Here is a 15,531-nt window from a genome sequence, read left to right as displayed (position 1 = left end):
ATGTTGTATTTAAATTTATTCCACATTCAACGGAGATGTTTTCAACATAAAGTCTGGAAAATTCATTGTGCCTTAATTAGTCTAGTCTCTTATCTATTTACCTCAGATAATATACTTAATGCTGTATTGTGGTAGATCTTTATTAAAGAGAGAAGAAAAATGACATCATGATGAAACTTTACATACATTTTAATAAATAAAGGATTTTAAAAAATTATGTTGTTTTTTTTTAACGCTTTACAGTTAATACGGGCATGAAGGTGGTTTTAAAGGACATACAGGAAAACAAATGATATGTGAAATCACAGTGTCCTGAAAAAAAGTATTTAGTGGACAGAAAAAAAAAGAGAAACAACAGAGGAGTAAAAAATAAGTCCCCAATTAACATTAAAACCCATTTCATAAAGATTGTATGTCTACTTACTCCATGCATAAACATCTGTTGTTTTAAGGGTGCAAAATTAAAATGGGAACCGCATTTACTGTTCCTCCCTTACAAATCAACACACAAAAAACCGGTGTCCATCAAGAGGTCACAAGCCTCACTGCAGTACCACTTGTATCACCTATTGGGATTTTTAGCATTGTACTACACTTATTCAACTCTGAAAATAAACAGCAGCAAGACATGGCGACATGTGCGCAGAAAAACACATCAGAATCTAGAGTCATTGTTTAATCTCATGCGGAACCACCTTAAAGGTGCAGTATGTAATATTCTTAGTCATCAGACGGTCTAAAATAATAATGATAAGGCAGAGAGTCCTGCAGGAGAGCAGAGTTGCTCTTGCTTGCATTCAGAGCAAGTACAGAAGAAGCAGCAGCAGATTCAGACAGGAATCAGGTAATTCAATAGAACTGGCGACTCACTACTGCCACCCAGTGCAATGAAACTGGCATTACAGAAGATTTCCATACTACACCTTTAAGCCGGGAATTGTACAGTTGTGTCCAATTATTAACAGCAAAGCTTCAACTGGCGGAATCCTAATATTTACCAAAACAGGTACTTGTGAAAGTCAGTGCAGCCGGCTCACTTCGTTCAAAGCTATCATTAAACTGATGGCAAAGGACTGCAACGTGAAGATCTACAGGAGCCTTTATCTGTGAACATGATGCTGAAAGCCAGTCGTAACAGTGTGTCGAGGCATGAAGTCAATCTTAGTGCTTGTTTTTAGATACTTCCAAAGAGTTAATAAATTGTATGACTTCACATAAAGAAGGTAGAATGACAGCGTTTCAGTACTCGAATGTGAACGTGTCATCTAACGAAGCAACATGAAGAATGGTTTTGCTTCCTGAACGCACCAATGCAACCAGGAAGCAAAGCGCAAAGTGTAATAAGTTCTGACGTTGACCCTCAGCTCTCTGTTGAGGTGTTGCTGGCAGCACCACCGAGTACGGGCCACGCAGACACGTGTAACCTGGGCAGCGTTCCTTCCATGAGTCTTTCCATCCACAGTCCCAGCCTGTCAAGCTTGTGGTGGACTTCTATGCTGGTGGCCCGGCTGGAAGCTCTCCTGGAGGAGGCCCCGTCCTCCCTGGAATGGGACCGGGACCGGGAGTGGGAGCTCGACCTGGATCTGGAACGGGACTTTCTCCTGCTGTCGGAGGAGAACGAGGTCTCGGATGACGAGTCGCTGGGATCGTCCCCTGTGAAGACGGGTCGAAACAGGCAGAAATATTTCTTGTATCCGTTGAGGGCCAGGACGTGGCCGGTGTAGTCCGTCGATTCCTCCTCGTCGTCCGAATGACTGGACTGGCGGGCCGAGCGGAGGAGCCACGGCATCCAGTGGAGGTGCTTGTCAGCATTGAGGAAGGAGAAATGGAGTGTCTCAGTCCTGCAGGTAGAGAGAAAGGTACGATAGTACAAATGTTCAGGCACACTTTATTTTCTGATGTGAACCGATTCATGATAAAAAATCTTTTTGAAAAAGATTTTTGTGAAAGTCTCTCTAACTTGGGTCTGTAACGTGCTTACCCAGAAAAAGAGAAGACCTCCTTGGCAAATTTCCTCAGTAACGCATTCTTGGAAGCACTGGTGAGCACCAGCACCACATTAAGATGGCCAGGCCTCAGCTTGACCAGGTTACTGGTGTACGTGATGTCCGTTAGCTCCGTCACTTCCACAAAGTCCTTCTTTGGAGCGCGGCTGAAATGGGGGGAGAAAAAAAAATGAGAAAAGGAAGGCCAACTGAGTGGAGCTTTCACGGACTCTTTGAAACCGCAACACAAAGACTTAAAAACTGCAGATGAACCACGATACAGTCGTTTCTAATTCCATTACAAAACCATCGTTTCCTCATTCCCACCCAGAACGTTTTTATCACTTCAATAAAAATCTATTTCGCTGCAACCATTTGGAGAGCCTGCGGGGAAAATCAGGCCGCTCTCGTTATTGACTCATGAGACGGGCTTTCAGTGGCTGACCTGTTGGAACGACTGAGAGAAGTAAGCGTGTTTATCGTTAACGTATCCGATTCACCATTACCTTGAGGTACTTGCTCTGCTCGATGCATCGTCCTCGGGTTTTGTTTGAGGCTTTGGCTTCGACTGTCGAGGTTCACTCTCACCTGGTTCACTGAACACATGTGAAGAAGCGTTGAAACATCAGGGAGGACACCAAAAAAATGCTGATCTCTGACAGTACGGTGCTTTTCAGACAATGGTGAAGTCAAACAAAAAATTTTTTTTGAATTGCCATGAGAAAGATACGACCAGATTTTTTTTTTTTTTCTTCCTGAGAACAGGCCTGAAAAAGTTGTTTCCGAATTGGGGTACAGTTATTAAGTGGAGTTTTGCAAACATGGATATGTTAGAAGATATGTGTGAGGTGCATGGCGAGAGATGATATAAAATATGTGTTTTAGGAGTTTAGGTCAAAGTTTCAGTGTGTGTGTGTGTGTGTGTGTGTGTGTGTGTGTGTGTGTGTGTGTGTGTGTGTGTGTGTGTGTGTGTGTGTGTGTGTGTGTGTGTGTGTGTATCCGGATCAAAACGGTTGAAAACAGCTTTAGTTCCATGTGCTTTTATTATCTTTATTGATAAATGAAGATGCATGTTTTTGGTGTGCAAAACCTTTTTAGAATGTAAAATTGTCTTACATTTGAACCAATATTAGAATTTATCATCTAAATGCCTCGGACGGACGGAGGTGACGTGACGTCTTACCTAAAAGCCTGAATGATGACGGTGCCAAAAAGGATGAAGAGAGCCGAGAAGATCAAGGAGAGGATTGGCATCATCTCAGACCTTCAAGACAAAAGGACATATGTCATCTAAACATACAACAGCACATACATGCATAGTATTTTTTTTAATAGATGCTTGACAGCTTCTCTGCAATGGTACATCTTGCAAAGTCGCTCCACGTAAACAATACTGATTCAGCTTGTAATTCAATTTCAGAAACGTCTGTAAATCTGCACACTTCCTGTGTGAGTATTGTCTTACCAGTTTGAATAGAGAAGGTCGTCATATATTTGGAGGAGGTAATCATAAGCAGCATTCATCCACTGAATAATAAATATCTGGCAAAACACAAAACAGTAATATTCAAAAAACAAACAAAAAAACTGTATTTTTGCTTGAAACAGGTTCAAACATAAATTAATGTAATGAAGGTGAGTGCGTGCAGTGACTTACGGGTGCCATTTCGTTGTTGAGTTCTGGCAGCGTAGCGTCGGAGCGCAGATACGTGGGGTCTTTCTGAAGCAGCTCCAGCTGTTCGTGGAGGTGGTACTTGTCGTCGTCGCTGCCGTTCCAGCCACCGCTAACGGAGCGGTACTGGACCTTACCAGCCTGGCTGCGCCGCTCCAGAATGACCACCTGCCAATGTTATCAAATAGTCCTTTTACTGCACCGACCAGTAATCTGACCCACTAAATCTGACACAACCTCCCGCGACAGGACAAATGCGGCTTCGTCCTTGATGTTTGCTTGTCGACGGAAATTTGGGATTCGGAATCGCCGCGTGATTCTCCGCGTTCAGACCACTGACCTGAGGCGAGAGCGCAGCCTGGCTTTGGAAAAGTGCCTGACACAGAGGCTGCTGCTGACGCTGGTAAACGTATGCAAAGCGCAGCACGTCTTTTTTGTTTGCGGTGGCAAAGTCCAAAAAGGCCTTGTTCCCTGGAAGAAAAGCTGGGTCCTCCCCTGTGATCAACAGCACACAGTACCTGCAAACAATTTAGTCAGTCAGTCAACACACGAATCCAAGGAGAACGCCGCTCAACTGTTCTGTCGTCGTTCTGATTTGTCACAGTTGAAGACAAGAGAGGGTCAAATGTCTCCGCGTTGTCTTACTTTCTGCGCCGGTGGAACTGCTTGACGGGACACAGCTCGTCAAAGATCTGCTGGCTGACCAGCCGTGGCACCTGAAGGAACTTGTTGTTGGAGACAAACTCATCCATGATCTGCCGCTTCATCCCTCTGGCCTGTGAGAAATAAAAAGTACAAAGGAGGACTGAGTCCGGCTGGTGGGTTGGAAAAGCAACATAATCGTGGAACTGGTTCAGGCTGTATACCTGAATGATGTCGACGGGCTTCTCCGTGTCCTCCTTAAACAGCAGCATGGTGGGAGCGTACGTGTTCACGTTGAACTGCCGTAGCAGCCGAGAGTTGTGCGTCTCTCCTTGATCCACATAACCGAAACGCACGTAGTCTCTGAAGGCAAACGCTGTTAACTGGAAAATAGAGCAGGTGGATGAGAGCATACGAAAACAGAAATACTATAGTCACTCACTCACTTTTGGGGGGGGGGGGGGGGGACAAAGTGCTTTCCAAGTCGCACACTTGTGAACCACAAAACTGGAAATATTCAAGAAATGTGTAACACATACGGAACTCTGTGTACTACTATGTTTCCGTTTCAAAAGGCGTGGTGACCTGGGAAAAACAAACTAAATCGACTAATATTTGAATATGAAACTGTCTTGAAATGAAACTGAGACATTTTTTTTTTTCAATGTAAATATTTAGTCTAAGTTGTTCTGCAATAGTGTTTGTGCATACCCACCTTATAGAGAAGGGGAACAATAGGGACTTGGTCAAACAGGAGAAGGCTTGGCTTATTTTCCGAACGCCAGTTTTCGAGGAAAGTCATGTAGTTATCATCAGTAATCTTGAAAAAATAATAAGACAGTGGTTCAAAAACATTCTGTGGCTAAATGTTACTACAACCTAACCCGTGTTGTCTAAAAAGATAATTTCCCACCACACTCAGACTTGTAATAACCCCCACATCTTTTTTTTTTTTTTTTTACTTGATTCACTCTTTAATTCATTCGCATCTTCCTGAATACAAATGTACGCAAGACCGCAGTGAGCAACCGCAGTCCGTTGCCTTGAATACTATAGGAGCCGATGCATGTCATTGGTCATTACCTTCTCCACCAGCTTCGGAGGAAGCAGATTTTCAACAAACTGTCGCAGGTGCTCCCGCACCACGGCCTGATGAAAGAAGGTCACCCTGCCATTCACCAGCCCGATGATGGAGGGCGCGCGGTGAGCGCCCAGCTGGTTGGCCAGGCGCCGCTCGTAACCCAGGTCCACGATGCCGATGCCCACACCTGGTGGAACAATAGAAACCCACTGCTGCTGAAACCGACGCGGTAGAGGAAAAGGCAACCTCGTCGTGGAATCGGAAATAAACGCACTATGGATTGAGATTTGAAGAGCTGTGGCGTGTAAAAAGTACCTGCAAACATTGGGGATGGATCAAACTGGGAGTAATCTGGAGCTGGTTGCACAATACTCAGAATTCCATAAGGTATTACGATGAAGTGAAATGAGAATGGGAGTGAAAATGTGGCTAAAAGGCTCGATGTTTGTGACGAGGGGGAGTGCCTTATATATTTGGACTCCCACAAAAGACGCACGGTGACGCACTGTGAGAGGAGAGTCTCTAAGAGGAACCTCTCCGTGCTCGGCGATTCACTCACGTCCCTGAAATAAGGAAGACGCTTGCCTGATGGGCGGATTCATGAAAGATGCAAGCCCCTGTTTTTAGTGTCAGAATAGATAGAATGACATCGTTAGAATACAGTATGAATATACCACTGAACTCCACAGGAAGTGAAAAACAACCAAAAAAAATCCCCAAAACTGAACTTTTGCTTTATGATCGCTGAAATCATAGAGAAACACTGATTGATGTCGAATGACGGCGTTTTCCCCAAGATGGCAGCGTGGATGGACACAGCGGCTCTGAGCTCTCGAGCTTTCTTCCTTTAGTGTACGTGTTTGTTTTTGCTTGTAGCACCTATAGAATGTATATATTGTCTAATATTTCAGTATTCGAATGTACATAGTACCCCAGTTAAATTGTGTTTTCCCCAACTGCAATTCCATGTGCTTGAAGGCATATGCATAATGACAATAAAAGGATTCTGAATCATGAACTGACACTTTATGTATTATTATCCTTTCGTAGTTTCCCAACCTGCTGCTGAGATCAGAAATTAAGCATCATCACATGTCATCACATATTATCATATATAACAAAGTACAGCAGCTGTGTCTACATGGCCACTTTGATAGAGAGATCAAATGAACACTAAATAATGTGATCGGGTTAAGGTATATTTGCCTCAAGAACATCGTCCAATTCAGTCAGCGGAGCAGTTGCGTAATTACACTGTGACATGCGCACACACCCGGCTTTACCCAGAAGCCCGCTGCTACTGAACATGAAGTTCTCAGCTCAACTAATCAAGTGTGAGTTTAATCAGATGGAAGTTTACATTATGTGATTTTTAACCAGTTGTCGTTTAACGAGATTACTTATAGTCTGCGTAACCGTACGTACTGTAATGCAATAGGCACCCATTATTATGGTCAAATATGTGACTATTGCAGGAGACTCACTTAGCGCTTCAATTTTATTACTTTATTGACTTATGGTCCCTGGAAATTGTGTAGAGTATTGAATTAATCATTTGCCTCTGCACTTTGTTTCAAACTATGACGAAACAAATAAACCCTTGTGAATTATTTATGAATTCTACGTCTGTCTGAGTGCGTTACCGTTTGTCTTAATGACATCAACATTGTGTAATGATACTACATGGGAGTGTGCTTGGTTGGACAGAGAACAGTAAAAGTCTCACCCAGAGGCTCCAGCTCCTGCACCGTCTCCTTCCACACGGGCTCGATATGAATGCAGGCAAAGCACCACTCAGAGGTCACTTTGATTAAGTACGGCCTCTTGTAGCTGCCTGGAAGAACGTCGCTGTTAAACTGCGCATGATGAAGCATGTACTTGTTGTCTGCAAAGTCTCTGGACCTGAAGGAAGTTGTGGAAGCAGGGCAAAGGAGTGAGGACATGAGCTGATACGACTATCACTTCAACCAACTTGCACATGTAGGAACCTGAGAGCAATGTTATTCATAAGTAAATAAATGAGCAGAGGACAACAGTTTGAACTCGGGGTACCTTGGAAAATGGAAGAAAGACTCATCAAAGTAGAAACTGTTGTGGAAGCTGCGGAAGCCGTGATGCTGTGACTGGCCAAAGGGCTGGTTGTCATCCATCTGGCCATAGCGGTCAAAGTTGGACCTTCGCTCCTCATTAGACAGAATCTGCATGCAAAACAAATGAGGGAGGAGGCGCAAGGAGAGACATCAACATTCATGCCGGGATCCAGAAAGTGAAACATGCGAGGTACGTTACCCAGAAAGGTGAGGCTCGGATCATAAGAAACAACCTGTCCTTCTGGAAAAGTGACAGCCCATTTGTCTTTCCACTCACCTCGTATGACTTGGACACCTTGATGAACATGTCCTCGGCTTTAGGGTCCTTGTTTTTATCTGGGTGCCTTGAAATAAAGCAAATGGACACAAGACAGTTAGATCAAGACTGTTTTGTTAGCCGTTTTGACGTGTCATCAGTGAATCATGACTCAGATGTGGCTGATCTTGCCTCGTCGAGGCCTCACGTCAAAGAGAGACACCTGATGTCTGTCACTCACCACTCCCTGGCGAGATTCTTGTAAGCCCTCTTGATTTCGGCTTGACTGGCACTCCTGCCGACACCCAGGATTTTGTACGGGTCATACTCAGAGGCTGCTCTCACCAGAAGCACACTCAAAATGAGCAGAAACATGGCGAGCAGAGGTGGACGGACCCGCGCCTGTGGGTCGGTGCTGCTGCTGACCGTCATGGTTCGTCCCCGGTCCCAGTCAGATACCGACGCTAACCGTTCCAGGAAGCTAATGTCAGTGGACAATGTCTCCCACTCTGAACTCACATGGTCGTGTCTGTTTACTCCGGGTGAGCTAAGTTAAAGGACAAGCGTGAAAATTACTACGACGAAGCCATTATTTTTTTTTTCCTGCAAATGATGGACATGAGCAAACCGGCCGCAAACCACCGAACTTCCGGGTTGTTTCAAAATAAGATGCGGCTGAATTCTTTCCGAAGTTCAAAAAATAGAAGGGAAGAGAAGAGGCGATCTATGTAATATATTAATGTGAACATACTTACACATGAGTCATTGGCAAAACAATTCAACAATCAAATTTAAGCCTGAAATATTAAACCTCTCAATTAGTTTTTCCAGCTGATGAAAAAGGTATTTTCTTCATAATAATAAGATTGCTTTAAAGAATAGATTTACTTATATATTATTAAAAATAGACACATATACTTAAAATATATCAAGGTACAGAGTTGCAATCACATAAAACGAAACATAATTTTGTTCTAAGGAATACATTGATTTAAATGATGGATTTTATTTTGAATTACAGTCATGTCTGATATTCCTCTTGACGTGTGGTGCGCTCTGCGCATGCGTCGGGAAGCTTCCGTCGGCAGTTAAAAACATTTATTTTTGATGGTTTTATTCATATATTTAATATATATAATATATTTACATTGTGGTACTTACAATGCTTCTATTTTGTTACGCAACTAATAATTGGACACCTGAGGTATTTCAGTTTTGCAGCTTATTTTAATCGTGTAGTTTTGTTCAATCTAAACGAATGATACAACTTGTAATATAATTTGATAATATCTTCAAATGACCATTTATATTGATTAGAATGATGACATTACCCTCGTCTTTGTTTTCTTTTTGCATGATTTTTAAAATACTGCCATTCGGGGGCTTAGCTTCCGGTTCCGCCTCCTCTGAGCCAGCCTGGAGATCTGGCTCCGCTTTCACTCCGAGGCAATAATTAAAAAAATATATTTTAAAAAAAATCACATTTATACTGAACAATATCAGCCAGCGTCTGATTCAGTGTGTTTGTTGTGACCTCCCTGCTGCACACAGAGCAGGTCTCCCATCAGTGTCCAGACCACCATGAGTGAGCTGCGCGTGTTTGCATTCATCGCCTTGAGCTCGCGAAGTGCGCAGATGATCCTCTCACCGTAGCTAACGCTAGCTCTTGCAAAGAGCTGCTCTCCGGCTCCGTCGTCACGGGACAAGCGCTTGCCAGGCAGCTGAAGGTAATCAACAAATCCTCTTTCGCGCACAACTGCTTACGCCACTTGTTTTGACACGTATGCACGGTTCGGATGTGAAGTCCCGCAAGCAGGTGGTGCTACACAGCCGGAGGAGTGCGGGGTGGATATTTTTCATTCGCTCCGTAACCTTCCTGACAAAGTGCTTTCTCATGCACAGTGTTACATCAGTAATGCCCCGGCTCATGTGCGATGGGATGTGTTTGAAAAGCTGCGTCGTGCGTGCATACATCTATATTTTTGCAACGAAAGCTAATGATTTTTTTGCATTTTCCCTCAGATATTAATAAAGTAGTTCTATTTTGAAGCCAAGGACTGCTAGGTCATTTCATTGAGCACGATTACGCATCTTTATCTTTCAGTTTGTTCACAGTTTGGTTCCACGGTATAATTTGAGAGGTTTACTTAACTACACGTATACATAATATGAGTGATGTGTTGTCTCGAGCTGCCTGAAAACAACCCCATGCTGGTTTGGCAAGATGTTGAAAATAAGGAGCACAGTTGTTGACAAGACTCCCCAAGAGCAAATAAAGACCAAGACCTTGAAAATGTGACCAAGACTGGTCTTCAGTACTACAACACGAGTCTGGACAAATGAACTGGAGACAGTGACAGTGTTGACTGCATTTTCTTTTCTCTCAAGTGACTGTGACAGGCAATCTCCATGTTTTCCATGTCTTCCTGCTCCAGCTCACCTGGATTTAGTGAACGTGTCATGAATCACTGCAGAAAGGCTGGCAGAGAGCCACATAGTTACATTGAGATGCATTGAAGCAAGGTCACGTTGGACACATGTAAACCTGTGGTGCTTGATTGATGGTGAACTAGACGTTCACCATCAATGTCTTCTCCCTTCCCCGGGGGACTACGGCCAAGATGCGCTTGTGACACGGCACAAGTTTTACATCTGATGGCTGATTCCAGGGTAGGAAGATCGAAACCCAGAATTTAAAGTCACGAACTTATTGCTCCAATCTCTAGACCACCACTGTACCTAAAAGTCGGTCAAATCAAATTTATGTCAGTGGGTCAGTAGACCTCCTAACAAGGTGACTCACCAACTGGACTGTGGATTTTTTTTTCAAAAATTATTTGGAACAAGTGTTTTTGCATTAAGAAGTACCCAAAATAGTAAAATAATCCAACATTGGAAATCTTTTTTTTTTTTATGTAACATTCAAAGGTATTTTGTTTCTAAACCACAAATGATAATTTGTAAAGCCAGTACGTCTCTTCATGATTAATCATTAGACGTTATTAAATCTTCAGCCGTTACGTTCTCTGCAGTTTTGCCAAAAAAAAATCAATTATTGTTCAAAACCTTTCTTCTTTTCATTTGTTATTTTTCCTCTTGACAGATAAAGCACCATGAATCTATTCCGCCTTGTCTGCCGCCACAAGACAGCTCTGGTCATTGGGACCATTTGCAGTTTTGCTGTCGTCCTCGTCTTCTTGGCCAAGTGTACCAGCGAAACACTAAAGCAGGGTCACCAGGATCCTCCGGGCAGGGCCCCCCGAGCCAGTGACCAGCAAGCCCGCCCAGAGCAGCATAATCCCGCTTCTGCATCCAAAGACCTGTCGGCCTTTCTTGTCGTCCTCATCACGACAGGCCCGAAGTACACCGAGCGCAGGAGCATTATCCGCAGCACCTGGCTGGTCAAGCGGGACTCTGACGTTCTGGCCATGTTCGTGGTGGGAACCCAAGGCCTCCCCAGCGAGGACCTGCAGAACCTGAACACGGAGCAGGGCCGACACAAAGACCTGCTGCTCCTGCCAGACTTGCGAGACTCTTACGAGAACCTGACCCTTAAGCTGCTGCACATGTACTCCTGGCTGGACCAGAACGTCGACTTTAAGTTTGTCCTCAAGGCAGACGACGACACGTTCGCCCGCTTGGATCTCCTTAAAGAGGAGCTGAAGGGGAAAGAGCCCAGCCGGCTGTACTGGGGCTTCTTCTCGGGGAGGGGGCGAGTGAAAACGGCCGGGAAGTGGCGCGAAAGCTCCTGGGAGCTCTGCGACTACTACCTGCCCTACGCGCTTGGCGGCGGCTACATCCTCTCGGCCGACCTGGTGCGCTACGTTCACCTCAACGCGGACTACTTGAAGACCTGGCAGAGCGAGGACGTGTCGCTGGGCGCCTGGCTGGCGCCGGTGGACGTTCGGCGGACGCACGACCCGCGCTTTGACACCGAGTTCAAATCGCGTGGCTGCAATAACAAATACTTGGTGACGCACAAGCAGAGCTTGGAGGACATGTTGGAAAAACACCAGACTCTGCAGCGAGACGGCAGGCTCTGCAAGGAGGAAGTCAAGTTGCGGCTTTCTTATATTTATGACTGGAGCGTGCCGCCCTCTCAGTGCTGTCAAAGAAAGGATGGGATCCCGTAATCGTGGACTTCTTTACAAGGCTGATCTTTGCTTTCATATTATATAGTCGCATTATCCATGTCGGGGGTCTTAAGATACTTTTTTGACCAAATCTCCATTGTTAGAAAACTTAAACATCTGTTTCCCGGTACTAGACAGTAAAAACTGTGGAGTTTTCAGAACCACTGGAAAATGATGAGGTGCCATTTTACCCATTTTGTCCTGTTCAGCTCCAAGTTTACTTCTTTCTCAATGTTTATGTTCTCCTTTGAAACTCAGTATAATTGTTACTCAAGTTGGAGTTCAACACATGATACAAGCAGTTGCCGGCTCTATATGGGAGTATGGATATTGTGTATTAACTAGTGATGAGCAGTGAAAGCAGAAGTGGTTGAATACTTCCCTTCATGTTTATTTATTTTCCGTTCAGACACTGTTTTAGTGAAATCTACAACTTTTATCCTGTCTATTACCAATTTCACAACAGATAATCGAGAAGGAAAACTTCAGAAAGCTCCTGCTGTCCTTCGTTTGCTTTCCTTAATGTCAGATCTTCCTTTATTTATTTATTTTTTTGGCCTTAATGGCCTCCTCCCCTCCTCTGTCTGTTCATCACCTGCTGTACCTTTTGCTAAATGTTTTCCAACCCCTCGAGACTTGTTTTAGGAATACCTCGGTATTGTAGAAAGCACAGGGACACACAGATGTGAAATTCTTACTCTGCTATGTTACACCTCATTTGCGTGTTTGTATTTTATTTATTGTTAATTTATTTGGCATCAAACACTACTTAGTAGTGTTGGGTTTTAACCAGACGTGCGGTGGAGTTTATGGTCATGTTGGAGGAAGACTATAACTCACAGGAGCAGTGAATTTAAAAGGAAAAAAAAAAGTTTAGATTTGAGTGGAATTCCTCTGTTTTATGGTGCAAAGAGTGTCTGTGTAGATGACCGAATGTGCATTGGCAATAAGAGGCCAGACTTTAAAGGTGAGCTGATGAATGTTTGCAGAACTACACACATTCTTAACAAGACTATCATCTGGCACTTGGTCACTTTTTTTTTTAAAGTAAAAAACATGTTGGTTTTTCCCCCCCTTTAATTGTACAAATTATGTCAATTTGTTTTCTTTGATGTTCTCAAAGTCAGACTATCGGTAACAGTGGAAAACTTGTACTTTATCTCTGAGAGGTCACGGTATGTTGGGGGATGTTATTATCAGATTCAGTGCAATTGAACTTTAAATGGTTGTTTTTACGTAAATCATGTCCCACCCTGAATGTTTTATTAAAATTTTAAATGGCCCGTTGTCTCCAAGTCTTTTTATGTGAAGAGAAAGGATATGAAAACAATTTTCACAAACGGTTGAATACATACACATAAATGCATCTCCAAAAAGGCACAACTACCACAAAGATAATCTCTTCAAACATATGTAGAATCTCCCAATAGGTTTCAGTCCAAGTTGTATAAACCCACTGCATATGAACACAGGACTTTGGCTACATGTAGGTAGTAAACTGTATTCCTTGAGCTTTATATCAACTCTTCACCTATTTTAACTGCATTATTTTGATTTATGTCTAACAAATTCTATATATTGGTCCTTATCAGGCTGAAAATGTCGTGGTAGTAACAACAAACCATGAGGAAGATATTGGATGTTACACCTTCAAACTCCCACATGAATTCAATAGCCATAATAAAAATTAAAGTTAAAAAAAAAGTTTGTTAAATACATGCAGTTGCCCGATTTCTTTTTTTAAATTTTACTTCTGCCGACACATTTTTCTAAGTTATATCAGCAACATGGGTGCATTTAAAATAAGATCTCCGGTATTGCTCGTTGCATCAAGACTCTCGAAAGAAGAAAACCTCATTTTATGCTGATACGGCTTCAACTATCGGTAGAGCAGTGTCGGTTTTACTGCTCGTTTTCAATTCTCACAATGAGGAGTTTATGTACAAATTGTTTCTTTGATGTCACAGTAAAGGCTTGCTAGCACTTGAACTTGAAGAAGTAGTTCATATTTGTAAAAGCTTCACCTCTGACATTCCTGACTGACTGTCATTGCAAATATTTGTCAAAAAATTCTTTCTTAGCTTGCCATGAGCCAGATTTATATCATGTGTTAGTTGAGCCTCCTTATTGGTTTTTGACGGCGTTTTGTCCATAATCTTTGCTCCTCATTTGACAGCATGTGCGACGTGTCGTAGAGCTTGTCTCACAAAAATAAACTCTGGGATATTCTTCAGATTGTCACTCCTCTTCTTCTCCTCCAGCTCAAGCTGCAAGACAGGAAACATCTGTTTGGACATCCCCACAAATACAAAGGAACTAAAAAATTGCATAATTTTGAGTCTGCATGTGTGAGTGTGTGGTTGCTGGGTTTTTTTTTTGTTTTGTTTTTTTTAATTTCCCAACTACATACTTTTTGTATCCTCTGCTGCCTTGCACGTAGCTTCACCTCCAAGTCGGAGGGTGGATGGAGAGCGAGCTCCCTCTGCTTGCGCTGCTCCTTCTGCTTGACTTCCAGGACCCACTGCAGCTCCGGCTTCCTTCTCGGCAGCAGACCCCTGAAGATGCACCAAAAGGGCAATTGATTGTGTGAATCGAGATTTTTTTTTTACTTCTATGATACAAGAGTGAGAGGGCTTTCCCCTTTGAAGAGATCAGCAGCGATCTCTACAAAGGTGCTGCATCTTAACCCGCAGCAGAATTAAACACCACCTAAGCATATTGCTTATCCCCCCGGCTTCAGCTGCACTGATGAAACCTAAGAGGATTCTGTGACTGAGGAAGGGGACATCTGAACTATTCAGCTGGAGTACTATCTCAACTCAGTCATGTGCAGTTATCAAGTGGATTTTTCAACAGAACTGGCAAAAAGGGTGATCGTATAGAAAATACGCCTCCACAAGTGAACTATTAGCGAGCATTAAAGGGCACGACAAACATCTATCAAGGTTGTTCTCATCTTGAAGGAAACATGCAGTTATTATTATTCACACCTGCAATGAGTTGAAGTATAAAACCCTGTATTGATGTTGCTGTTGTGTATGTTACTTGTGTGTGTGTGTGTGTGTGTGTGTGTGTGTGTGTGTGTGTGTGTGTGTGTGTGTGTGTGTGTGTGTGTGTGTGTGTGTGTGTGTGTGTGTGTGTGTGTGTGTGTGTGTGTGTGTGTGTGTGTGTGTGTGTGTGTGTGTGTGTGTGTGTGTGTGTGTGTGTGTGTGTGTGTGTGTACGTGGAACAGCTTGTGCCCCGCCCGCCACTTCCATGTGACCGGATCATATAGGCTGACAAATACAGGCGGCAGAGTTTTCTCACCGTCTGTGGCAGAAAATCAGCTCTTGATGGAGCGCCCTGTGCTGATGAGATGCCAGGATGGGATTTGGCAGCTTTCTGGGTTTTATGAGGTCATCATCCTGCTGCCGTTCACTGTCAGTCACCTGGCAAGGCGGGATCACCCGGCAGCGATATCTGTCTATTGTAAATAACCACAAGCCAGCATGTTTAGCGTAGAGCTTCAACATTCAACAACAGAAATAGAATTAAACTGAACATTCATGGAAGTGGCTTTTTTTGTTGTTGCATTCTCCAATGATAGAATTCAATCAATTGAAGGAAATTGAATTGATCTCAGACACAAATTTTCTTAAACTTCATCTTACCTCGTCTATTTTGAAGGCCCAT

General features: G+C 43.4%; 2 protein-coding genes across 2 annotated transcripts; one reads left to right on the top strand and one right to left on the bottom strand.

Moving 5' to 3' along the window:
* Positions 1-124: 124 nt before the first annotated feature.
* On the bottom strand, positions 125-8,319 carry LOC308129340 (dnaJ homolog subfamily C member 16-like). The gene is made up of 15 exons (XM_080495264.1): positions 7,968-8,319; positions 7,748-7,814; positions 7,433-7,578; positions 7,107-7,282; positions 5,383-5,567; positions 5,015-5,119; positions 4,524-4,682; positions 4,303-4,433; positions 3,998-4,175; positions 3,643-3,825; positions 3,451-3,527; positions 3,169-3,249; positions 2,492-2,581; positions 1,982-2,152; positions 125-1,841 (listed from the first exon to the last, which is right to left on the bottom strand). The coding sequence occupies exons 1-15, from the start codon at positions 8,156-8,158 to the stop codon at positions 1,361-1,363; spliced, it is 2,421 nt and encodes an 806-aa protein (XP_080351390.1). The 5' UTR covers positions 8,159-8,319; the 3' UTR covers positions 125-1,360.
* Positions 8,320-10,839: 2,520 nt separating this feature from the next.
* On the top strand, positions 10,840-11,947 carry b3galt6 (UDP-Gal:betaGal beta 1,3-galactosyltransferase polypeptide 6; the record flags this gene model as incomplete). The annotated part of the gene is made up of 1 exon (XM_080495247.1): positions 10,840-11,947. One exon carries the CDS (start codon positions 10,840-10,842, stop codon positions 11,857-11,859), a length of 1,020 nt encoding a protein of 339 aa, XP_080351373.1. The 3' UTR covers positions 11,860-11,947.
* Between the last annotated feature and the right edge of the window lie 3,584 nt (positions 11,948-15,531).

Source organism: Blennius ocellaris (assembly GCF_963422515.1).
Source record: "Blennius ocellaris genome assembly, chromosome: 4".
Classification (NCBI taxonomy): Eukaryota; Metazoa; Chordata; class Actinopteri; order Blenniiformes; family Blenniidae; genus Blennius; species Blennius ocellaris.
Note: the sequence above shows the minus strand (reverse complement) of the source record. Positions and strands in the feature narration are given on the sequence as shown.

Excerpts from the sequence above, each read along its gene's own strand:
- LOC308129340 (XM_080495264.1), bottom strand. The coding sequence starts at position 8,158 with ATGACGGTCAGCAGCAGCACCGACCCACAGGCGCGGGTCCGTCCACCT. Across the intron at positions 4,683-5,014 it reads TTGTTCCCCTTCTCTATAAG|TTAACAGCGTTTGCCTTCAG; the intron begins GTGGGTATGCAC and ends TCTATTTTCCAG. Across the intron at positions 2,153-2,491 it reads AGCAGAGCAAGTACCTCAAG|CCGCGCTCCAAAGAAGGACT; the intron begins GTAATGGTGAAT and ends CCCCCATTTCAG.